Source organism: Cervus elaphus, chromosome 18 (assembly GCF_910594005.1).
Source record: "Cervus elaphus chromosome 18, mCerEla1.1, whole genome shotgun sequence".
Taxonomy (NCBI): Eukaryota; Metazoa; Chordata; class Mammalia; order Artiodactyla; family Cervidae; genus Cervus; species Cervus elaphus.
In genome coordinates this window covers 39437707-39464279 of record NC_057832.1, presented here as the reverse complement: position 1 = coordinate 39464279, position 26573 = coordinate 39437707, and the positions used below count along the sequence as shown (strand labels likewise).

At 38.4% G+C, this 26573-nt stretch overlaps 2 protein-coding genes across 3 annotated transcripts in view; both read right to left on the bottom strand.

The window, feature by feature from the left end:
• DNAH11 (dynein axonemal heavy chain 11) overlaps nucleotides 1–5137 on the bottom strand; it is a 350658-nt gene extending 345521 nt beyond the window's left edge. The window contains exons 1-2 of the mRNA XM_043872240.1: nucleotides 4518–5137; nucleotides 3079–3222 (exon numbers count right to left, since the gene is read on the bottom strand). Of these exons, the coding sequence (XP_043728175.1) occupies nucleotides 3079–3222; nucleotides 4518–4850 (477 nt within the window). The 5' untranslated portion in view covers nucleotides 4851–5137. The remainder of the gene's footprint in view (nucleotides 1–3078; nucleotides 3223–4517) is intronic.
• A 16076-nt stretch (nucleotides 5138–21213) lies between these two features.
• Nucleotides 21214–26573, bottom strand: part of SP4 (Sp4 transcription factor) — an 80895-nt gene continuing 75535 nt past the window's right edge. For both annotated transcript variants that reach the window (XM_043872533.1, XM_043872534.1), the window contains exon 6: nucleotides 21214–24633. In XM_043872533.1, the coding sequence (XP_043728468.1) occupies nucleotides 24386–24633 (248 nt within the window). In that variant the 3' untranslated portion in view covers nucleotides 21214–24385. The remainder of the gene's footprint in view (nucleotides 24634–26573) is intronic.

Here is a 26573-nt window from a genome sequence, read left to right as displayed (position 1 = left end):
CTTTAGCCCTTATTTACCTTTCATTCATTTAACAAGAACTTACCTAACTCTTACTATGTGTCAGGCAGAATCTTGGGGGTTTGGGACTCATCCCCAGTGGCTCAACTGGTAAAGAACCTGCCCGCCAATACAGGAGACGCAAGAGTCGTGGGTTTATTTCCTGGGTTGGGAAGAGCCCCTGGAGAAAGAAATGGCAACCCACTCCAGTATTCTTGCCTGAAGAATAGGAGCCTGGCAGGCTACAGTCCACGGGCTCGCAGAGAGCAAGCACACAGCGAGGAAAGAGCAAGAGCCGTGACTGGGGTAAGGCGAGTAAGGCACTCACTGCGGAACAAAACATGAGAGGCCACAAAAAACCCACAGGCAACAACTTGATGTGCTGTTGTTTGGTCACTAAGTTGTGTCTGAATCTTTGCGACCTCACGGACTGTAGCCTGCCAGGTTCCTCTTTTCATGGGGTTTTCTGGGCAAGAATACTGGAGAGGGTTGCCATTTCCTTCTCCAGGGGATCTTCCCAACCCAGGGATGGAACCTGAGTCTCCTGCATTCCAGGTGGATTCTTCATCCCTGAGTTACCAGGAAAGCTCAACAACTGAATAAGATGAATCATATTTTAAAATATTTTTTAAATAAAAGTTAATCCCAAACTGATAAAAATAGACATTTTTTAAATAAAGATGAGTGTTACTGATATTTTGCCTTAGGCTCCAATATGACTTGGCATGGCACTGTTAGTGATCCTATTTTTAAAGTGATTTACTTGCATTAATTTTTATTTTTTAAAATACTGCCTTAGTGAATTCCCTGGTAGTCAGTGGTTAAGACTCCATGCTTTCACTGCTAGCACCTGAGTTCAATCCCTGGTCAGGGAACTAAGATCTTGTAAGTCTTGTGGTGTGGCCAAAAAAAAAAAAAAAAACACACACAAAAAACTGCCTTAAACTATTATTCAACTTGGATTAACGAGTTTTGTTTCTTCTCACCTCCCTGGAAGTTCTCCTCTTGAGCTGGGTGCCTCACTTGCCTGACCCTGGGTCCGGGCCCTTCAAAGATCCCTGTTCATCTGGAGGGCGGCTTCACAGACAAGAGAGATTTGAGCAAAAAGACGTGAATGGGTAGGCTGAGTGGATTCTGGGGAAGATGAGGAAACAGCTAGAGCAAAGGCCCCAGGGCTACAGTGTGCCTGAAATAATTAAGGAACCTTCACAAGGAAGCCGGGAGTCAGAGACTGAAATGAGTTGAGAGGTCACAGGGAGGTCAGACCACAGAGAATTTGGGTTCTTGCCAGGCCTTAGGGCCCCTTCATTCCGAATTTAAGTCTTGTCCACAAAGACACCCAAGGGACATCGAAAGTGTGATGTCCTCACTTTTTTCGTCCCAATGCTCATATCCTCAAGCAAAATTAAATAAATTAGAATCTTCCCAAACCACCTAAACCCATGAGGTTCTGAATGTTTTATGTCTTCTACAGATAAACTCATGGACAGTGTACTGTTTCACTTAAACTTTTCAGGGGGCTATGCAGAGAAAGGTCAGAGAAGCCTCAAAGAGTTTTCTATCTTTTGTCACAGACGGTAGAGAAAGCATTCCAATAAGGAGCGCAGCTTTGCACTTGTAAGTCCAGTTGATGGCAGCCTGGATTCCCGTGACCAAAGGTCATTTACAGTCCATGTGAAACCCTTTCATCAGATTCAGTTCAGTAAAAATCTCCTGAACACCTGTGACATAACAAAAACCGTCTCAAGTGCTTAAGATAGAAAACTCTCTTCCTAGTGTCTTCTGGAAATCAGCTAACACTATAGAAACTCAATAGAGGGAAACCATGGTAGAACTGAGGTTGGGGGAGAGAAGCCCTACCTAATCCAGAGACGGCCTGAAAATACTTTTCAAGAAGCAAGCAGAGGAGCCTCAGGAAGTAGAAGACGTGTGAAAGACGGAGTCTGACAAATGTTCAGTAATAAATATGTATGTTGGCAATTACTCCTACATTAAATATCGGTCTTGGCAAGACTGCTTTGACTAATGAGACCTAGTTTAGTGATACTGTTTCCCCAAATTTGGTGTGCATTAGAATCACCTGGACTTCCCCGGTAGCTCAGATGGTAAAGAATCCGCCGGCAATGCAGGAAACCCCGGTGGGATTCCTCAGTCGGGAAGATCCCCTGGAGAAGGGAATGACAACCCACTCCAGTATTCTTGCCTGGAGAACTCCATGGACAAAGGAGCCTTTTACCAGTCCATGGGGGGGTCGAAGAGTCGAACACCACTGAGTGACGAACCCCCCCCCCCCCGCCCCCACACACACACAGAATCACCTGAGAATCTTTAACCACTACTGCAGCCTGGCTCCCACCCCGAGACATTCTTATTTAATTGGTATTATGTGTGACCTGGGCAGTGGAGTTACATTAGCTCCCCAGGTGATGCTAATCTTCAGCAAACTTTGAAAACCACTGCTCCGGTTCTTCCAAATTCAGTCATTTTGTATGCTATTCCTCAAAGCTGGTTTGTGAACAAACAGCAGCAGCTCCACTACAGACCTGCTGCCTCAGTTTGCCTTTACCAAAACCCCTAAGTGGTTCTTAGGAACATTGGAGTGCCGGTAACATGGGTTGGAGAGCACTTCTCTGACTGAAGGGGAGAAAAGGAATTTTAAGGCGCTCATTCCTAATACTTTGTGTCTGTTATCTTTTTCCATTACCTCAGGAGTGCACTTAGAAACTAACAGGAATCGTAAAAACTGATAACACACTTTTTCAAAGTGTATATCTATCTTTAAACTCTGAACAGGAAGTTTAATACTTTAGCCAAGTGCAGAAGCCTATTCCAGTTGCTTTTTAATTTCCTTCCATTATTTAGAAAGAAAGAGGTAAAGGATGATCCTACAAATTACCACCTGTTGAATGTCAGCATCAGTATCAGCTCATTTCAGGAACAATCTAAATGCTATCATTTTCCATCCACCTGGCTAATGAGATGACCAGCTGCTACATTCTTTTTAATAGCCAGTTATCCTGAATTAATTTCAAGTGTCACGAAGATAAATTAAATATTAAAATATTAAGGATAGACCAGTACCTCATCTAGGAAAGCAGTTACGTGTCCAAGAGATGAGGCAGGTAACTCGCCAAATAAAACTGTCTGAGAGAAGTCATTTACTCCAATGTTTTCAGTAGTCTTCTTGGCAATATAAACAAGTTTATGTTTTACATCTCTTGGAATCTGAAACAAGAGCAACATAATTATTTTAAGCCCACAATGTAGCTTCCATGTTAACAAGATGTACTATCTCTAACTTGTAACTGGATTGCAAGCATGAGAAAATCTGGCATCTTGCCTACCTTTATAAATAAGATTGTTCCACTGTGCCTCTGCAACGTGTATACAGTTTTCTTTTTTCTTTTATAAAGCTAATTTCACAGTATTATTGGTGTGGAATATCACCTTTCAGAAGATTATTATATACCATAAAGTCTCATAATTAAAAACAAATACAGCGAGAAATTAGAAATGTTTCCATCTCAGCAAAGGTTATTCTTTTGTATAACCTTTTCCTGTTAGAAATAAGCCCAACTGAGATAAAGACCAAGAGGTTACATTTGATTACTACCCTCAAAGCAAAAAAAAGACGTGTTTAATCAAGATATTCTAGCATTTTCATGACTACCAAGTCATTTCTTCAGATATCATGACTATTTAACCTAATACTAAAGTGTTCTCTTTGTCTACTCTGACAAACTTTTAAAAGTAAAACTAGGAGAGCAGCAAAACAAACAAAATTCGGAATTCATAAAATTCTAAGGTAAAACTCCAGTTTTTTTTTCTCTGGGATCCCCGCCATTATAATCGACCACATCTAGCGATGATGGTACCACTTTACAACGTAACAGCAAAGTATCTCAAGACAATAAATCTTGCTCCAAACTCTTCAAAGTCTAGAAGTGTTCGTAGAAGTACAGATGCTGTATTCGTAGAAGTACAAATACTGAACTCGTTAACGTTCAAGTGTACTAGAAGTCAAATTGAAAAAAGGAAAAAGAAACACTGTCCTGAGCGAAGACTGCTGGCAATCCTTTTTTTTTTTTTTTTTTTTTTAAGACTAAGTATCAATATTATCCCCTGGGATGAAGTGTGGTTGACAGGCAGCCTGAGCCATGACAAGCCATTTGGGCTCTGCCAAACACCACATGTGGCTCCAGAGTGATCCAAGAACGATTTACAGTAAAGTTATCTGGCACAGAGAATTCACCTTGCGCCTAACACCAGGCAGCTAAAGAACGCGCGGCTTTTGCAGGCTCAAAGGCTGACCTTCTAGAAAACTAACCAACAGCCGCTCAACAGCAGAGCAGACGCACCTGGGTTCCGGGGGCAGGCACTTGATAGAAGTTATTTATTTATTTACTCTTAAGAGCCCTAATACATGTCCCGAAGGAACCCAAGGAGGCGCGACGGGCCCGTCCCGCCCGGGTGCCCGTCAGGCTGGACGCGGGGTGTGGCCGGGTCCGCTCACCCCTTACCTGTTGGGCCGCCTCGAGCCGCCCCTCAGTGGCGACGCTGAAGAAGAGGCAGGCTGGGCTGGGGCTCTCCAGAAACTCCCCCAGAACCTGCCGGTTGTCCTCACTCTCCAAATGCCGGCTCCATTTCTCTTCCGGGAGGCCCAGTAACTGCTCCAGGCGGCAGCCGACGAAGCGCACCCGCGCGTCCTGGGCAAAACTCCGCGCTCTCCTGGCCGCCGCCACCTCCTCGTCTTCGTCTTCCTCCTCCAACTCCACCAGGCCGGCGGCCTCCGAGCCGACGCCCGGGGTGAGGCGGAGAGTCGGGGCTTCTCGGGCTGCCACCTGGGCTGCCATCGGGGACGTCCGAGTAGGCGCGGGACCGGCCGGCTCCCCGTGCGCGTCCCTCCGCAGCCCCGGGTAGGCCGGGCCACCTCCACACGCGCGCCCCGGGAGGCGCCCACCGCCTCCAGCGATCACTGCGAGCGCGGCCGCTTGTCCCGCACCTGCTCCCACTCGGCCTCCCGCGTCTGCTCTCGGAGCTACAGCGCAGCCGGACGGAGTTCCAGAGGGTCTTTCGCAGCGCGTCCCGTTGCCAGGGGAACGGCGGCCCCGCCCCGGCCGGCTGAGGGCGGAGTGAGCGCCGAGCGGAGCGGCTTTCCGGAGGGCGGGGGCTCGCCCTCCACCGGGGTGAGCCGCTCGGTGGCCTCTCCGCTGCCTTCTGTCCCCCTGGCACCCAGGGCGTCTCCGTGGGGGCTCCCGGGGAGGGAGTCCAGTGTTGATTAATTGCTGTGTTTTAAGCAGTGCCGCCGTGTGCTGAACTCCATGCTAAGTCCAGCCTCTTGATTATTCTAATACCTGGAAAGGCAGGGCTTCAATTCTTCGGCTTATCTAAGAAGCAAAGAAATAAGTCACAAAGTGACTAAGCAACAAAAAATGGTGGATTCATGTCTCGCGCCCAGGGCTTTTAATTCACCTTGCCCACAGTGGTTAGGTGATTCCAAAAAAGAACCAACATTGCAATTCAGCTTTCTTAGTTGTGGGAATCCCAAGATCTAGGCATTCAAAATCCTGATTCCGAACGTCACCTGCCAACTTACAGGGATGTTAATACACACAGCGAAAGAATGAAGGACGCTCTTTGAAAATGTCAAAGTGTTCTGAAATATATAGAGAATTATTATTCAATCCAAGAGTAAAAGGTCACAGGAGAAAAGTTCCAGATTAGTAGCAGTCTCCCTGATGTTGAAATGGGATTTCAGTACAGTCTGTTAATGACATGTGTTAAGACTGAAGGAGCTAGAATTTTAAGAGGCAGTCCTCGAATTAAACCTTTTTTAGTCCTTTCCATTTATTAATTGTTCATTTAAAAATAAAAACGTCAAACTTCGTGTTTCCCAAGGAAACATGAGTGAGCGTTGCCCTTAATAATCCATAGTAATAACTGATTATTGATAAATAGGTTGTTTCCAGCAAGACTTGGTGCCTCAACAGTTTTTTGTTTTTTTCTTCAGGATATCTGCTATGTCTGATAACCACTGTAGGCTTTTCTAGTTGTATCATCAGAATCTTGAATGAACACAGGCTCTTGGAAAGTCTTTATAATGACTTCACACTTCAAGGCTGCTTTGTACTGGCCAGGGCAATCCTTAGGGTACCCAGTAGCTACTAAGCAAGCCTAGAAATTACTGAAAATACTGTATGATGCTTCCTAGTCTTTCCTCTCATCCCTATGTTCTACCTTTGCATCCTCTACCACAGGGAAACAGGAATTCTGTAAATAAAAGAGTTGAATTAACTTCAAGTGGAAAGCCACTTTGAAATTCAGTAGAAAATTTGAAATCATAATGCTATTTAACTACAGTTTTCAAAAAGGTACATATGTAACTTATAGAATGAAAACACATCAAAGATGTATTGACTCATTAATGGGGAAATCGAAAAAATGATGAAGTTGGTTCCAGGAGAATCAAAGAAAAAAAGATTCACAGGCAGCAGAGACTGTTGAAATAAAGTTGTTAGATTAGATACCGTACTCCTTACTGTCCTACAGAACAGTATACTCATGACTTTTATCTTAGGCTTTTAACAAAATAATTTGTATATTTCAAAAATAATTTACATCTGTAATGAAAAATATCTGTGGTTAACTGCGATTAACAGAAAGCCCAAGTAATAGTGGCAAACAATAAAAATATTTATAACCTCACCCAAGAAGTCTAGTTGTAGAAAAGCCAAGGGTTGGTTAACAAAATGACTCTGGGATGAAACTGTTGTTTGTCTCCCTTTTCTGTGGTCTCCAGTTATTCTCCTGTCACGAATACTAAGTGGTAGTGATGCTTTCTAGCATTCCTTGTAGGTGACGATGCAAGAAAACAGAGCATCTTCATTTTTAAGTAAAGAAAACTTCGTGAAGCCATTCAGAAGATGTTCCCTTTCATCTGATTTGCCAGTATTTCATCATGTCTGTGTCTAAACTTTGTGTTTGTGGTGGGTAATGAGATCAAGATCCACCTCCAGCCTCCTCTTAAGAATATGTCCACTAGGAGGAGCCTGAGCAAAATCTGGATTCTGCTTGTGAAGAAAAAGAGAAAAAAAAACTGTCCATTAGTCAACCAAGACAGGAATGAATATGCTTTTTTTCTCAGATGCCCCTATATACATATAAATCATGGGAAGTATCACTTTACACTAACACAATTCCCCAAGAATTATGAAGACTTTACTTTTTTTTTGCCCCCTAACTGTGGCTAAACATTAAAAAGAACTTTATTCCTGGAGAAGCCCATGACTTAGGTCAATTTGAGATTTTGGAAGGAGATAAAGGAAAACAGGGTAAAAACTGAGAAAACTATGTGACTTGAGGAATTTTCCTGTCTGGATTTTCAGAGATATCAAGACAGAAACGAGTAAAGGACAAATATAATGGGGAGCTGCTGTTGAGGCCACTGGATATGTGCTGTGCTCAAGGGTCGGGGCAGAGAAGAGACATGCAAATCACAGACAGGAATGTCAACTCATAAGGTCAAGGCCATTCAAAATAGATAAAACAAACAAACAAAACACTAGTTAAATTACAGTTTCTTACCACTGTTCCTTTTGATTGAAAAGAGGAGTGGGGTAGGGAGGGAGGTGGGAGGGATGTTCAGGTGGGAAGGGACATGGGTTAACCTGTGGCTGATACATGTTGATGTTTGGTAGAAACCAACACAATACTCTAAAGCAATTACCCTTCAATTAAAAATAAATAAACAAACAAAAAGCCTAAAGCATATTTGCAAAGTCCAAGCATGAATTTAGGAGTTCAACAGGGAAATGTAGTAGAAAACCAGAGGATTTGCAGGAAAGAATAATTTTGTAACATTTAGAAAGAAAACTCTGAGGTGTACAAGAAATGACTGACAGAAACAAGTAAGCGAACAAGGAGAACCACAGAGCACTCTTCAGAGGAAATCCTCGCCCGTCTTAAGTGTAATCTCCGCCTGTACCTGCATAAGGTGCTCTACCTTGCCTTATGGTTATCTGTGCAGTTTTCTTAGTTTTCCTGATTAGCAACTAAGCCCTTTGAAGGTCGGCGCTATCAGGGACTATGACATTTATCTATTTTACCCCCTGTGGCGTCTAGCATAGACCCTCCAGCAATTCCACTGTTCAAATATTTGTTGAATTGAAATAAACACTTCAAAATAAAATGCCAGCAAGGGAAAGACTTCTGTAACCCAAAAAATTTCAGTCAGGTGAAAAGTGAGAGCCTCTGGAGGGAGAAGGGAAAAATGAATTTGTGAAAAAAGAGATAATTAATTCATTTAATTAAAGGAACAAGAAAGAAGTTTTACTCTGGGAGCCCTAGTTCCAGAGAAGGAAGAGGATATAGAGATTAAATAAATTCAACAAAAGAATATGAGAGTTAAGTTGGAGGGAGTATAAGCACAATTATTTCTGAATAATTCCTACATCATATCAAACACATTGTTATTTCTATTCCTGTTTGTTGAATCTTTCTTTAAATCAGAAATGAAGAGACAGCTCAGAGAAAGTGCTCAGAGTTGGGCATAGGTGGGGATTATGTGAGAGTTGGTGATCTCTCCCTTTTGGAGGGAGCACACACACAGTCTTACATTTGTCTAGTGCTCCACAGTTTACAAAGCCCTTTTATGGGCGATATTTAGTGGAGACAGATTTGAGGAGGACAACAGTGTGTTTATATCAGGTAAATCCCCCTCTTGCTTTTCTATTTACACTGTGGATGTATCCATTGTAACACTGCTAAAGCTTTCTTCCTGAACCAGTAAGCACTGTTTGCATTCTTGCTTTTCTCCCCAAATATGCATCTGTATTCCTAATATGCTAGAAGTGAGTTGTTCCAGGACATAGAATATCACATATAACTGGTAATTGTCCCTAAATCTCCAAGGATTAACATACCCTAATTTTATGTCCCAATTCTATCAGCACCAAGAAGCCACTACCGCTTTCCCAGCAATTCCAGCCCCTTACAAAGAGGGCGCTCTGTGGCACACAGTGAGGTTGCTTGGGCTGGGAAAGGTTAGAATTAATAAAACATTCTGTCAATGCACACCAACAGTTCTTTGCCTGTGGCCACCCAAACCCTTAGCTTCTCATGTAAACAGAGGATACAAATCATCTCCTGGGAACCTCAGTAGTTTGATTCTAAAAGGGTCAACAAAACTACAATCGGCAAAATCAAGGTGTTAGGGAAAAGAGGGGATTGATGGAAGCAGAAAGGAAATAAAACAAATCTTAAAGTGTAGTTCATAGATTATGTGATGCACCTTTTCCCACATTTTAACATCTATGCATTTGGAGTCCATCTTACATTTGTGGTCTGCCAAAAGGTATATCAGTTGTTGTTACTATTGCCCATACATCTGCAACAAGACTTGCACAGTGGAATACTGTCAGCACAGAAGAAATTCCTGGAGATAACAGGAAACCATTCTTTGAAGAAACGCTACATCATTAAGACTTCATGCCGCAGTAGAAACCCTCCTGCCCAGCGTTGGTATTCAGTTAGGACACCAGTATAGCCACACTGGTTATTAAAATACCAATTCCATACTGGAAGGCAAATAGCCACTCTGATTCCCCATCCCCTTACTCCCCAGCATCTAGCAACTGAAAGAGAAATGCCAGGGAGCTGGGGTGGAGGGGTGTGGGGTGTGGAATGGAGAAACAAGGAGGGGCTCTGGGACGTTCCTCCAATACTATGTCTAGCATCCCTTCTGATTGATGGGTGCGGTGCTGTGTCTGTTATTAAAATGTCTGGCTGTTATCTCTGTATAGTACTTAGAAACAGTAATTATTCTTACATTGTTTAAGTGGAATGAACTGAACTTGGAATAGGGTAACTCTTAGTTTGATATCTAAATATATCTAAATTTTGATTGGGTTTTGTGGGTTCTTGAGAACAAAGCAATGTCCTGTGGATTCACAACCCTGGTGTATTTTAGACCAAGTTATAGCTCACCCAGAGCCAGACATCCTGGAATGTGAAGTCAAGTGGGCCTTAGGAGGCATATCTATGAACAAAGCTGGTGGAGGTGATGGAATTCCAGTTGAGCTATTTCAAATCCTAAAAGATGATGCTGTGAAACTGCTGCACTCAATATGCCAGCAAATTTGGAAAACCCAGCAGTGGCCACAGGACTGGAAAAGGTCAATTTCATTCCAATCCCAAAGTAAGGCAATGCCAAAGAATGTTCACTACCACACAATTGCACTCATCTCACATGCTAGCAAAGAAATGCTCAAAATTCTCCAAGCCAGGCTTCAACAGTACATGACCATGAACTTCCAGATGTTCAAACTGGATTGAGAAAAGGCAGAGGAACCAGAGATCAAATTGCCAACATCTGTTGGATCATCAAAAAAAGCAAGAGGGTTCCAGAAAAATATCTACTTCTGCTTTATTGACTGCTCTTGAGAAATCTGTATGCAAGTCAAGAAGCAACAGGTAGAACGGGACATGGAACAACAGACTGGTTCAAAATAGGAAAAGGAGTACATCAAGGCTATATATTGTCACCTGCTTATTTAACTTATATGCAGAGTACATCATGAGAAATGTTAGGCTGGATGAAGCACAAGCTGGAATCAAGATTGCTGGGAGAAATATCAATAACCTCAGATATGCAGATGATACCACCCTTATGGCAGAAACAAAGAACTAAAGAGCCTTTTGATGAAAGTGAAAGAGGAGAATGAAAAAGTTGGTTTAAAACTCAACATTCAGAAAATGAAGATCATGGCATCCGGCCCCATCACTTCGTGGCGAATAGATGGGGAAACAATGGAAACAGTGACAGAATTTATTTTTCTGGGCTCCAAAATCACTGCAGATGGTGACTGCAGCCATGAAATTAAAAGATGCTTGCTCCTTGGAAGAAAAGCTATGACTAACCTAGACAGCATTTTAAAAAGCAGAGACATTACTTTGCCAACAAAGGTCCAACTAGTCAAAGCTATGGTTTTTCGAGTAGTCATGTATGGATGTGAGAGTTGGACTATAGAGAAAGCTGAGCACCGAAGAACTGATGCTTTTGAACTGTGGTGTTGGAGAAGACTCTTGAGAGTCCCTTGGACAGCAAGGAGATCAAACCAGTCCATCCTCAAGGAAATCAATCCTAAATATTCATTGGAAAGACTGATGCTGAAGCTGAAACTCCAATACTCTGGCCACCTGATGCGAAGAACTGACTCATTGGAAAAGCCCCTGATGCTGGGAAAGATTGAAGATGGGAGGAGACGGGGACGACAGAGGATGAGATAGTTGGATGGCATCACCAACTCGATGGACATGAGTTTGAGCAAGCTCTGGGAGTTGGAGATGGACAGGGAGGCCTGGCGTGCTACAGTCCATGGGGTCGCAAAGAGTCAGACATGATTGAGCGACTGAACTGAACTGAACTGACAGCTCACCTACAAAACAAAAAGAAAAAAAAACAACAGAGAGTTATTTGATATTTTTAGAGAGACCATAATTACTTTGAGAGTATTCTGAACAATGCCAGAGTTAAAAGACATTTTATATTTAGTAAGGAGCATAAATATTTAAATCACAAGCCTAATCAGTATTTCTATTAGAACAAAATGTATAAATTGAAGGCAGATATTTTATTTAAATGTATTCACTAGTGATTGCCACATTTATTCTCATTGCATCAGTTCTTCAGAGAATTTGTTAAGATCGTGGATTTTAATAACATTTAAAAGAAAATATTTTAAAAACATTTTGTAAACAAGGTATATTTTTCCTAAAAATATAGAAGAGTATATCTTAGATCTGCAAAATGATCAGTTTAATAAAATTCTCTAGGCAGGTTCACCCTTTCTCTTTTCCTATTTTATGTCAAAGTCTACATTTACAATTGGACCCAAGAATAAAAATATTCCCAATTACTTATCTAATTGGTGGACACATTTACAGAGACTGCTCTTTTTCCTCTTTATATTATTACTTTAAATATATATATTTTATTGAAATATAGTTGACTTACAATGCTTCAGGTGCACAGCAAAGTGATTCAGCTATACAGATACACATACATTATTTTTGAAAATATTATCCATCATTGGTTATCACAAGATATTGACTCTAGTTCCCTGTGCTATACAGTAAACCTTTGTTGCTTGCTGCATATCTATTTTTTAATAAGAAATCTAGGGTTCTATTCCTACTAAGTCAAGCAAGTGGGATCAAAATGTCATAATTTTTTTAGTTAAGCAAAAATTCATGTTTTCTAAAATATTTATATATTATACATATATATATGTATACAAAAGCTTTTCTACTACACTTGATAAAGACTTGAGAAAGAACATCAAAAAAAAAAAGAAGAGATAGAGAAATTAGAGAATATAAACTAAATGAGAGCACTGACTATGAAATAGGAAAAGTGAAACAAACTAGAAAAAAGTAAAAGACGATCATATAGTCCAGTTGTTTTTAAACATGACTACTCATTAGAAACATATCTGGAGCTCTGGAGGAAAAAAGCAATATCTGAGCATCTGTAGTTTTCAAAACATTTCAATATAATTGTGACATTCATCTGGATTTTAGAAAGCGATTACAGGTTTTTCTATTAGATCCTGGTTTGGGTGATGTTTTGATATTTGGTGATATTTTGATAGTTTGGGCTTCCCTAGTGCTTCAGTTGGTAAAGAAATCACCTGAAATTCAGGAAACCCAGGTTTGATCCCTGGGTTGGGAAGATCCCCTGGAGAAGGGAATGGCAACCCACTCCATTCTTGCCTGGAGAATTCCATGGACAGAGGAGTCCGGTGGACTACGACAGCCCATGGCGTCACAGCATGTCAGACACAACTGAGTGACTAACACTTTCGGTAGTATAGAGGTTCTATTATTTTTCTGTTGACCAATCATGAGACAATGGTATTAAGTAACAGTTATGTAATCACAATAGTAAAAGATCTTTATCAGTTTTCACAATCAATAGCCAGACAAAAAACAAAAGATAATTACAATTGCAAGTCATAATGAAAACATGATTAACAATATAAAATATTTACACACAATTTTGGGGGGGTCAAGCAGAGTGATATGACAAGAGGAAGTGCATACATGCACATGTTTTCATCCACCCAGGCAGTCTATGTCTTTTGGTTGGTACATTTTATCCATTTACATTTAAGGTAACTATGGATACGTATGATCCTACTACCTTTTTCTTAATTGTTTTGTGTTTATTTTCTGTCGGTCTTTTCCTTCTCTTGTGTTTCCTGCCTAAAGAAGTTCCTTTAGCATTTGTTGTAAAGCTGGTTTGGTGGTGCTGAATTCTCTTCACTTTTGCATGTCTGGAAAGCTTTTGATTTCTCCATCAAATCTGAAGGAGAGTCCTGCTGGGTAGACTATTCTTGGTTGTAGTTTCTTCCCTTTCATCACTTTAGATATATTATGCCATTCCCCTCTGACTTATAGAGTTTCTGTTGAGAAATCAGCTGATAGCCTGATGGGCGTTTCCTTGTATGTTGTTTGTCACTTTTCTCTTGTTGCTTTAAATACTTCATCTCTGTCTTTAATTTTTGTCAGTTTGATCACTGTGTGTCTTGGTGTGTTCCTCCTTGCGTTTATCCTGCCTGGGACTCTCTGTGCTTCCTGGACTTGGTTGACTATTTCCTTTCCCGTGTTTGGCAAGTTTTCAGCTATTACCTCTTCAGATATTTTCTCAGGTCCTTTCTCTCTTCTCCTTCTGGGACTCCTATAATGCAAATGTTGGTGTGCTTAATGGTGCTCCAGAGGTCTCTTAGGCTGTCTTCATTTCATTCTTTTTTCTATATTCTGTTTTGTGGCAGTTATTTCCACCATTCTGTCCTCCAGGTCATTTATCTGTTCTGCCTCAGTTATTCTGCTATTGACTCCTTCTAGTGTATTATTCATCTCTATTTGTTTGTTCTTTAGTTCTTCTAGGTCTTCAGTAAACATTTCTTGCATCTTCCCAATCTTTGCCTCCATTCTTTTCCCAAGATTCCGGGACATTTTCACTATCATTATTCTGAATTCTTTTTCTGGAAGGTTGCCTATCTCCACTTCATTTAGTTGTTTTTCTTGGATTTTATCTTGTCCCATCATCTGGGACATAACTTTCTGCTTTTTCATCCTAATTAACTTTCTGTAATATCGTTTTTGTTTTAACCACTGTGAGACTGTGCTTCTTGCTTCTTTTGTCTGCCCCCTGATGGATGAGTCTAAGAGGCTTGTGTAAGCTTCTTGATGGGAGGGACTGGTGATGGGAAAAACTGGGTCTTGCTCTGGTGGGCAGAGCCTTACTTAGTAAAGCTTTAATCCAATTATCTGCTGATGGGCGAGGTTGTACTCCCTGCCTGGTAGTTGTTTGGCCTAAGGTGACCCAACGCTGGGGTCTGCAAGCTTTATGGTAGGATTGATGGTGAATTCCAAGAGGGTTTACACCAAGGGGAACCTTCCAGTGCTCCCCACCCACCAACCCATGCCTCCACAGCAGGCCCTCCAACACCAGCAGGTAGTTTTGGTTCAGTTTCCTGTGGGGGGGTCACTGCTCCTCTCCTCTGGGTCTTGGTCTGTGCAAAATTTTGTATGTGCCCTCCAAGACTGGAGTCTCAGTTTTCTTCAGTCCTTTGGAAAGCCTATAATCAAATCCCTCTGGCCCTCAAAGCTAGATTCCTTGGGAATTCCCAGTCCTTTTGTTGGACCCCCAGACTGGGAAGCCTGATGTGGGGTTCAGAACCTTCACAAGAGTGTAAGAACTTCTTTGGTATTATTGTTCTCCAGTCTGTAGGTCACCCACCTGGCGGGTATGGGATTTGACTTCACCGTGATAGCACCCCTCCTACCGTCTCACTGTGGCTTCTTCTTTGTCTTTGGACATGGGGTACCTTTTTTTTTTTTTTTTTGGTGAGTTCCAGCATCCTCCTGTCAATGATTGTTCAACAGCTAGTTGCAATTTTGGTGCTCTCACAGGAAGAGATGAGTGGACGTCCTTCTCCTCTGCCATCTTGAACCAGAAGCCCCTCTTTTGTTTTATTAGCTTGTCTGATAAAATTTTTTAAGCATACATGACCTACAACACTATGTTAGTTCTGTGTGCACAGCACACTGATTTGATATTTCTATATGTAAAAAATGATCAGTGCTTGCACAGATTTTTAATACAAATTGATGTCCCCAGTACAATTGGTATTACCAACTGTAATTGGTAATTACAATTAGTACCAACATTGGTATTACCAATATCAATACAAATTGGTATTTTGAAAAACAAAACAGGAAAATAAATGAAAACCTGAAACTCTTTCCATAGGACCCACAACCCTGTACTAATCATGATTTACTCCATAAAGATGAGAACTAAAGGTTATATATCATCATCAGAATAGGGCTTAATTTTCTAACAATATTGTCTTTCTGTCCATATAATTATAGAAAGTGAGAGGAAGCAACTCTAATACAAAACCACAGTAACTTATAAACTTGATTCTGACTTATAAACTGTAATTAGAAATATTATATATTAATATGATGCTTCACCAAACATGCATACACATACTCACCACATATACTTATAAAAATATGATAAAGAATAAGCTAATATAAAAGCTGTAAGGACATAAAATAGTTAAAATTGTAACTATTTACAATATTGTTGAATTGCACTAGAATCATTATTCAGTTAGCTTCCTCTTTGCCTTTGTACTGTTTTCTTCAACAGTGGTTTTCCAAACTTGTTACGGTACCCAGACATTTCAAAGCCATGTTGCCCTTTACACAGCACCATGAATCACTGATGTATTTAATTCCAACATAAAATTATACAAGCTAGGAATGATTTTGCCAGCAGAAAATATAACTTTATTATGGCTTCCACATCTCAAAAATAATACTACTATCAATAAAATATTTATTAAAGCACATTTCATAGCAAGATAATAAATAACACAATTTGAGCCAAGCCAACCATCTAGAAAGACATGATTCAAAGACGAATGAGCGTATGAGACAACTGCTCAAGTTTAACTTCCTCCCCTTAACCTGTAATTTGCTTCTGTCTGATCTTAGCTCCCAGGGTCTGACTTCTTGGCTCTCTGACTCCAACTCGAGACTTGTTTATCTTAACCTGGCCCAACATGAGCTGAGCCTTGGCTCTTTCCCATACATGTGAGTTTACTGCACTCCCATCTCTGCAAGTGCTGGCCAGCCCATCTTAGGAACGGGGAAGGGGATCTTGAGGTGCTCAAGAAATCCAGCCAAGGAAGAGATGCAGGGGGGCAAGGTTACTACAGAAAAGATGAATAGCACCCTTGTGCCTGAACCTGGTTAAGACAATGGGTGCTAAATGTACTAATCGATTGGAAAAAGTAGTGCTATAGATTAGCTTGGGAATGAAAGGGGCAAGTCAGAGTTAAGAACAGGATCTGTAGCCCAGTTAAGGTAGTATAAAAATGCATGAGGCACTGGAAGTGGAGGGCAGAAGTTAGTGAAGGGGCCTCTGAGCCTTGCAAGGAATGATGTCAGTTTGGACAATTTATCTGTTTATGTCTTATTCCACAAAGAATCTGAAAAGCTAGAGTAGCTTAGAGCTTATAAATGTAGAGCACCTTATTCTTTTCTGAACCAAGTCTGACAGGAAGCTGTCTAGGATAAGAAAAGTTTTGGACACAAAATGCCCTATTTTCTGTTCATGGCCCCAACTTAATAGGGAGCTATTAAGTATATAGTACTTTTTGCCCTGTAAGTTCAGGTTCATTTCATTTTAGTTGTATCTCTTTTTTGTTACAGTTTTAATTAGAGGATAATTGCTTTTTAATATTGTGCTGGTTTCTGTTGTTTATCAACATGCATCGGCCATAGGTAAACAAATGACCCCTCTCTCTTACCAAGTATACCTCTAAACACAGGAGATGATTTCTGACATAGAAAATTATTCACACACATGTCCCCCAAAAAGTTATTGAACAACACATGAGCAGCCATTTCTGTTTTTTAGTAGTCGGTTTCCTTCTTACTTGTTTGGTTGTCTGCACTTAGGTAAGTAAGTAGTCAAAATTAACATTTTAAAATTAGAAAATAAGATTTGAAACTTTACCTTTGCTTAGCATTTGGAAAAGATGACCATCATAAAATTCTCAGCAGAAACTAGCTTCATAGGTAGTCTGATAAAAAAATATGTACACTTAAATTGTCACTGAAATTTTTTAATGGGATATTGAGCATTAACTTTTCAACCTATTGGTCCCTCAACTGGAACTTCTCCATCCTCTCTGCCCCCTTTTGGGTTAACCTAAAATTAATAGTAACTTCTATCTACTGAACACTATTGTGTCAGGAGCTTGAGAGTTACCTTCGTTAATCCTCTTAACAGACCCGTGAGATATTTTTTCCATTTTGCGCAAGAGGAAAAGAGGATGAAGAACTGGTAGATAATTTGCCTAGGGTTGTGTAGTAAGTGGCAGAACCAGGAATCAAGTTCACATTCCTCAGCTTTCCCAGTGGATGATCTCTGTGTTACATGGCTTTGCTTTCACCAGGGTGCTTGACCCTCTGCATTGCAAGCAGGCCTTTACCCCCGTGGCAAGGATGTACCGCTAGCTCTTACCTCTCTGCTGCAGTCCTCGTTTTTGGTCCCTCCAGGCTAGTGTGTTTCAGCCCTGGTCCAGTCAGGCTTAGGGTTCATCCCTTTCGCTGACCCCTCTTCCCTCAGTTTCCCCTGATCCTGACCGGCAAAGCTTGCTTCCTCACTTCGTTTTGCTCAGACATCACTTCAGGAGGCTTCCTGAACCCCCTAATTATAATCCCAGCCCCAGCACTCCTCACCTCTAGCTTACTTGTCCCCCTTGCCCTTAGCACTTTCAAATGTGCATGAACTCTGTGAAGGCAGGGGATAGGGCTCTTTGTCTTATTCTTGGTCTGACACCTGGACTACCTGGTACAAAATAGACCCTCAGTACTCACCCATCCAGAAGTAGGAGGGCTAAACATGTAGTTTTATGGAAACTATTGATAATAGTTTTTTGATCAATAGTTTATTGATATGATAGTTTTATGAAACTATCAGTTCAGTCGCTCGGTCATGTCCAACTCTTTGCGACCCCACGGACTGCAGCATGCCAGGCCTCCCTGTCCATCACCAACTTCCGCAGCATGCTCAAACTCATGTCCATCGGGTTGGTGATGCCATCTAACCATCTTATCCTCTGTTGTCCCATTCTCCTCTTGCCTTCAATCTTTCCCAGCATCAGGGGCTTTTCCAATGAGTCAGTTTTTCGCATTAGGTGGCCAAAGTACCGGAGCTTCAGTTTCAGCAACAGTCCTTCCAATAAATATTCAGGACTGATTTCCTTTAGGATGGACTGGTTTGATCTCCTTGCAGTCCAAGGGACTCTCAAGAGTCTTCTCCAACACCACAGTTCAAAAGCATCAATTCTTTGATGCTCAGCTTTCTTCATAGTCCAACTCTCACACCCATACACAACTACTGGAAAAATCATAGCTTTGACTAGATGGACCGCTGTTGGCAAAGTAACGTTTCTGCTTTTTAATATGCTAAGTTGGTCGTAGCTTTTCTTCCAAGGAGTAAGCGTCTTTTAATTTCATGGCTGCAGTCACCATCTGCAGAAACTTGGGAGCCCCCCAAAATAAAGTCCCTGTTTCCCCATCTATTTGCCATGAAGTGATGGGACCAGATGCCATGATCTTAGTTTTTTTAATGTTGAGTTTTAAGCCAGCTTTTTCACTCTCCTCTTTCACTTTCATAAAGAGGTTCTTTAATTCTTCTTCACTTTCTGCCATAAGGGTGGTGTCATCTGCATATCTGAGGTTATTATTTCTCCCATCAACCTTACTTCCAGCTTGTGCTTCATCCAACCTGGCATTTCAGCATATACATTAAATAAGCAGAGTGACAATATACAGCTTTGATGTACTCTTTTCCCAATTTGGAACCAGTCTGTTGGTACAAATCTTTTATACAGAATTTTAGGAAATGTGTGTATATTTATGCCTATCTGTATTTCTTGCAGTCTTTCAGCAACTTTAAAGACAAAGTAGTTTTATGTGGAAGTTTGAACTTCCCAACCCAACCCAAATGTTATATTGATATATATCTAAAATTACATTTTCTCTATATATGCACCTAATTTTATTAAAATGCATACAGGAAACAAAAATCCCATGGATTATGTTTTCCCTGAACAAAAAAATTTCAAACAATGCCCCAATTATGCAAAGGGATTATTGTTCATTGGAAATGCATCTACTGTTTCATTGCAGTACAATATTTTTAATGAAATGTTTCAAACACTGCAAGCTCATGTGAAAATTTTGCCTAACTGTCACCGAATTTTCCTGGTTGAATTCACAAGAGAATGCACAATGTACTTAAGGCTTGAGCATTTGTACCTAGCTGTGGGCAGCATAGTGATGCATGATTTATCATGAAAATACCTTTCCTAGTTAAAAAAAATAGATTTTATGTCAGTACAGTCCAATACAATATATGTAATTTGCTAACTCATTTGCTAAATCAAATGCTTATTGTAAAAGCTGTTATATATATGTACACACTTACATAAATTGCTTTTCTGGGCTAAAGTACTATGAATAGCATATTGATTCCTTTCTCTTTAAACAGGAAAACTTGATTACTAAAATTCTGAAATCCAGAAACCCTATTAATTGGAACATTTTCCTCCAGGAGAAATTATCCTAGCATTTGCCAAACTATTACCTTAGACAAAAACAAATATTTGTATGATCTTTCTTCCTTCCTTCCTCTTTCTATTTGCACTTGAGATCAGCTTCAGGCATCCATAAATAAATTCATTGTGACCTTCAAGGAAGAAGAATATAGCCTAATACATACACTAATTAGCAACTTTTAGGAGCATTGAATACAGTGTCTAAAAAACTCTGCTACATAATTACAAGTTGGCTGTGTATGAACTAGACATTAGCGCTTGGGCAGTAAATACAGTAACGTAAGTTAGATGTACTGAAGAATAAAGTATTTCATATGTTTTGCACATATCTGAAGTCTCTGCACTCTTTAAGCATCTGAACTTATAAAAAAAAAGCAAGCTATACAATCCTTTCTTGATATTTGAAGTTATCATGAATAGCATTATAAACTATACCATATTATACAGTGTTACACTTAGAACTGCTTCAACTTTCCTAACTTATTATATCAACAGTTTTGTGTAGGATAAGGTAAAATGCATTACTTTTTTAGTATTTTCTTTGATTCAGTCTAGGTTCCTGGTTGAGACTGAAGTTCCTAGAAGTCCAAGAATCAAACCGGCACTACCACATAAGAGTTTACTACTTGCATTATCCCTTTTATACAGTATCATCCTGATGCTTCCAAATGTGAATTTTTCAAATAATTGAAATACATTTCTAGTTTGATACAAATATTTTGAAAAATTTAGTAAGACCTCTTTACTGGTCATTTGCCAGAGTAAAATAAATCTGTTTTTTGATTCAGGAACTGTCAATAAACATATATTACTACACTAGCCATGTATTTAACTTACAGTTTTACTATAGAAGGCATCTACCGAAACACAATGTAGGCCCTGATTAATACAGATGTAAAAAGAATTCTTGGCATCCTGTGGACCAAAGTATTAATACTTACCTGCTGCCTAATATCCTCTGCTCCTCACATGATGATATGTAATATAGCCTGGGTTTGGGAATCTGATAACTAAAGTTGTTATAGCAGTACTTTATTATGTCAGTTAAGGTTCTGAGATTTGCAGAGCTCTCCCAAGAGGAAAAGCAAATAGCTTTTGCTTTTAGACTGTGGCATCTACATGGCATGCATTGCTTCTTACTGCTTCTGTAAGCTTAAATAATATTTTAATTATGTTTTCATTTTCAGCTCTTCCTACAATTTCCTAACATTTACTGCTTAAAAATATCTAAGTAAAAAATGTACCTAAATCAAATTTTAATTTCCATAAATGTCTAGAGCAATGGCTACAAATTAACATGAAATTTGAATTGGTGTTCTTTGGTGATATGTTCAGAGAAATGGTGACCATATCTTAATACTAGGAATTATGAAGAGTTGCCAATACATTTTCTAGTGAGAACATTACTTTCCAGTGTTCATCGTTATAAGAAGGTTGATAGTTCAAACAATTTATTGCTGCTTTATAGTATACATAATTAAATGAAGAAACATGTTAAACTCAAGGGAATTTTTAATAGGTTACTTGCAATTGTTATTGCAGGCAACAACTTGTACATGATTTTATTTCCAAATCCACAAAAAACAAATTTTATACAAATCAGCACTGTAAAAATGTCAATTACAGCCCCAGAGGCTTTGCTGGCAGAATAATTGTCTAAATTCTAGGATATGGGAAACAAGTTCTTTTCTGGATTCATCTTTTTTTTTTTTTCCATTTTTTTTTTTTTTTTTACAAAAAAAAAAAAATTTACAAGTGAAATGTTACTACAAAACTTTTTATAAGGAATTTTTGCAAAACATTTACATTTTACCATCAACTATTTCTGTTTTAAAATCATTATGTAGATTTAATACCCTATGCTGCACATCAATTTATGTGGGATGACAACTTAGTGACATGCATAAAAAAACACCACAAGGCATTAAAATGAAGACTTAAATACAAATATTGTTGCAATAAAACAGTTATAAAATTGAAAAATAGGACCTAAACATCATGCTTATCTAAGTTTGACAAATTAACTTTTTCTCCTAGATTACACACTTTTATTACTGCTCTCATGAGAGTGTGATAAATAATGACTTAACATCAAGTTCTAATGTAATCAGCAACACATACACAAACCTAACCAAAGAAAGTATACTGTAAGAAAAAACTATTCTAACACTGGAGTTCTACCATGATAAATACATAGCTTTGCACTGATAATTACAATAAAGAAAAGTTTTATAACAGTGGCAAAGGGAATGAACAGTGAAATGTCATTAAACAAGACTCTACTGCACATCTGTGCCCTATTACTTATAACAGCTATATCCCACCGAGTCAAATAAAGGACATTGAAATTTACGATTCTTATAAGACAGAAGAGTGGATTCAGAATGGTTTGCAGAACAGACTGTCAAAATATTTCTAATTTCAGTGGTGAAATGTGCACCTGCTAACACAAATTAATATACTTTATATGCTATAAAGCTATCCAGATTCAGTTTGTTAAATTTATAATAGGCCTCATTGTTGATTAAAAAATAACTTCCATTTCTGAGGCGCATACATAGGTATGCATTAAAAACGGTTCATAGAATAATGGTGCAGAGAGCTCACACTCAGTATCAACAACAACAAAAAGTGTCACTCTGAGGAAACATGATTCAAACATTAGGAAAGTTTCTTTGCATAAAAAAATTTATAGCACTGATTGTGTAGCATAATGATAGATAAAATATATATTTGATGTTTCAGCTCCTATATAATAAAATTAAAATTAACACTACCAAATGCTCCTCTGTACCAAACAAAACAAACTGATTCTGATGTTTTTAAAGCCAGATACATCAGTTGTTAAGAGTACATTAAATAAAATATACAAAACAATTTACAAAATCCAACTAAAATTTAAAGACTTTGTTACAAGTCTACAAAAGCTTTAAGAAACTTGAAATTTATAACCACAGTGTAAAAATTTTTTTTCCTTTAATCTCAAAGCTTTTTTATACAAACTGAAAGCACAAAAGACCTTCAGTTTTATATAACGCTACAAAGGGCTGGCCTAAAGTGTACATAGTGTAAACAGTGATCATTACAGTATTTCTCCTTCATCAAAAATACAAGAAACATCACAATTTCGGAAGAGAATTCGCATGAGTAGTACTTTTCCTGAAATAATAGAGAATGTACCAAGAAAATAACATACACCTATACTCAAACAGTCCCCAAACTAATGGTGTTAATTAACCAAGTAGTTAAAAACTTCAGTTTTCAAATGGTGAATTCCAACTGCATTACAATTCACTGTAAATATATTTTTAAATATGAAATATCTTACTAATATTTAAGCTACTGGCATACTCCAAATTTTTTTATATGAAACTTTTGGCCATCTTTCCTATTAAGATCCTTTTACAAACAATGAAATACATTTATTTCTTTAATCACTTATAACTGACTGATATTTTTAAAAAATACTTCTTGTTTCATAGCATCACATCTGTTATACATTTGTTAGGATGTCTTCTTAAGGAAAATTCAGTTACTGGCATAACATAAAGACATTACTGTGTTATAAATTCTTAATCAGCCTCTAAAACAGTGCTAGAAATAAAATGGGATTGGCTAATTTTTAGCAAAGAGGAAAACAGAAATTATAATGTAGTTAAAAGATAATTTTCTGCTGGCCTTAAAAAAAGTGTGATAATTCTTTCTTTGGCTACCAAGTCAAAGCATAAAGAATTTTGCACATTGTCAACTCATATTTACAGAATATGAAACTACAGGACAATTTAAACTCTATGCAAATATTTCCAATATAAACATTTAAAACGAACTTTGTGGTTCAACCTAGTGTTAGGAATATAATCAATCCTAACTTCAAAAACCATACCTGTTAAGTTGCCTCATTTTATTTTTCTGAAGCTATTATGAGTTTTGTTTTAACCATTTTCCCCCCAGTATTTTCCTATGGTTTCAATCTAAAATTTAACCTAAGGTTTAGCTCTAAGTTCCTCTTGTGTCTCCAAATGGAGAAAGTAATTCGATTTCACTGATTGTCTGCATACGCACTACTACAATGTAGTGGTAATAAAGATCTGAGATGCCTCTCAGATTGTTTTTGGAACTTATCTAATTTAACTGTTGAAGAATTTCTAATATTTAGAAAAGACGGCCAAAACTATTTTCAATTCATTTTCCAAAAATCAAGCTAAGGAAATAAAGCATTATCTCTATCATCAGTTAACTATCTGTTTTCTGTAATATTGGGGGAAAAAAATCCACATAAGTATTACTGACTGAATTTATAACAAAGTACTTTCAAAGAAAATAAGTCCAATTAAGGTCCAGTCTGCAAACTACTGAGGTCTGTCTTTTTAAACATGTTAACACATGATGTTAAGAGAGGGGAAGATTCAGTTTAAAGATTATGTGATCTATCTCCGAATAACTACAACGTACATAATATGGAGGAAATACTTTTCTATCTGTTTCCAGTATATCAGTTTGCTTTTGTATTTTAAAAAATTCAACACTTCATGTGCTGACCCCAAATCCTGGGATACTTAAAGAAGCCAAGAATGAAAACATGATTTCCTACTCTGTAATTCACCTGGCCAGCCCATTTCCAGATTTTCAAAGGTGTGTAAACTTAAGTGCAGCACTAGAGGTCTCTATTATAAATAACTTCAGAATTCTTCCATGTTGGTTGAAACATTGGGAGTTGCTGGGTTTGAATCTTGAGAAATGGCTGCAACTGTGACAATTCTTGGGGAGCCAAGCACCTCTGTAACAGATGAGTCCAGTTCTCCGGAGGTAACAATGGCAAGAGCTGTCCCACCACCTTTTTTATTCTGGTGCGTTTTGACATGTTTGGAGAGATGATCACTCCGCATAAATCTTTTAGAACATTCCGGACATTCAAATCTCTTTTCACCTAAACAGAAAAATAGTAAATAAAACAGCAATTCACTTTATCTAAATGAAATTATCATTTAAAATACTTTCTCTTCTGGTCATACTACACTTTTAACTTTTCGACAGTTGCAAAATACTTTGTTTCTATTTCAAAATGCCACCAAACACACAGTGCAGTATAGGAGAAAGGACACATGACTGGGAATAAAAGACTATGTTAAAGTCCTGATTCTGCTCAGAACTGAAAATAAAACTGTTTCCTCAGTTTCCCTATCTACAAAATAAGAAGGTTTCTAACAGATGATCTCAAAAGTCTCTTCCAGTTATAACTGCATAAGATCAAGGCTCATATTCACTCTTCCTTAAAAACTATTGTCAAAGTTTTGGACATAACGCCCAGAGGCAGGAAATACCTGGAAACTACTTCAAATAAAATCAGTTAATAATTTTACAGTGTACTGAGTTTCTTCACAAGGTAAAAAATGAGAGTGGGGCAAACACTACATTTCAAATTTAATAAGTTTTTAGATCTTGCAGAATTAGACTGTTAGGTTCTGGTAGACAGAGTGATCCTTAAATATTCTCTCTTTAAGTTATAAGATAGTTCTACTGGAAGTAACTACTTGTGTATTTTAGAAAAAAATGATTTCATTTTTATGCATAATAGGCAGGGGCACATAAAAATTTAGTTAATTGATATATCATGACATTTATAATGGATAAACTATTAGCTTTATTGGTCTCCTTAAAATTATTATTTAGAGGAAAGAAGCACTATCTTCCCAGTCTGATAATAGAATTTAAGAAAATAAGAAAATTCAATTCAGCTGCCTTCTTTTACCTGGCCCTGCTTTTGACTGACCAATAGAAAAATCTACAGGTTCAAGTGTCAGATATTATCCCCTCTTCTTTATGTGTTTGTTTTTATTTAAAAAAGAATTGCATCTGATTCACTGATATTTCCTTTCTCTTCTCATAGAAAAATTAAGTGAATGGATAAAATCCTTAAGGAATAAATAAAGCCAGTTAAATTTTAAGGCAAAATGACTTGCATTTTATGAATGCTAACACTCAGGCAAGGACCAAAAAACAATTAAATGAGGGTTTATGTTTAGGATCAATCTTGAACTCCTTTATCCTTCAGGCTTCCCATTTTATTTCAAAATAAAAATTCAAAGTGTACAAATTTAAAAGCTGGAAGAAATTTAAAGGATCTTATTTTACATTTTCATTTTATAGGTAAGTTGAGCCTCAGAAATTATTTTGCTTGGGAATCATCCAATTAATTAATAAAAGGGCAGAATTCAAGACACCTGATTTCTAATTCAGGTATTTTGTATTAAACCACCTGTAGTAGAGACCTCTGTTCTTTTATAGCAATGATAACCAAGAATAATCAGAAAGATATCAGGTAGTGATGGCTTGAAGGCATGAGCTTTATTCAGTAAATACTGAATCAATGGGTGACCAACTTGCACACACTGGCTGTTTAATAAACATTTGTTAGCTGTGGTATTTATTCATGAACTCAGTTATTTTTCAAAAAGTATTAGACTGGTGCAAAAGTAATTGCGGTTTTGCGTTGTTGAATTTTGCCATCTGATACTAGAATACATTCTTAAATAAACGTAGTGATATTATACATCATTTTAATGTGCATTTCTCGCTTTTTCTTTTTGCTAATGTCTTATTGCTTACTGTTTATATTTTAGACTAGACAAATGATGTTTGACAAAAAGCAAATTTGAGCGATTTTCTTATTCTAGTTTAAATGGGTAGTAAAGTATCAGAGACAACTCATAACATTAACAACGTGTCTGGCCCAGGAACTGCTAATGAACACACAGTGCACTGGTGGTTCAAGAAGTTTTGTAAAGCAGAAGAGACAGCCTTGGAGACGAGGGGTGCAGTGGCCGGCCCTCGGAAATGGACAACAGCCAGGTAGGAGCAATCGTCAAG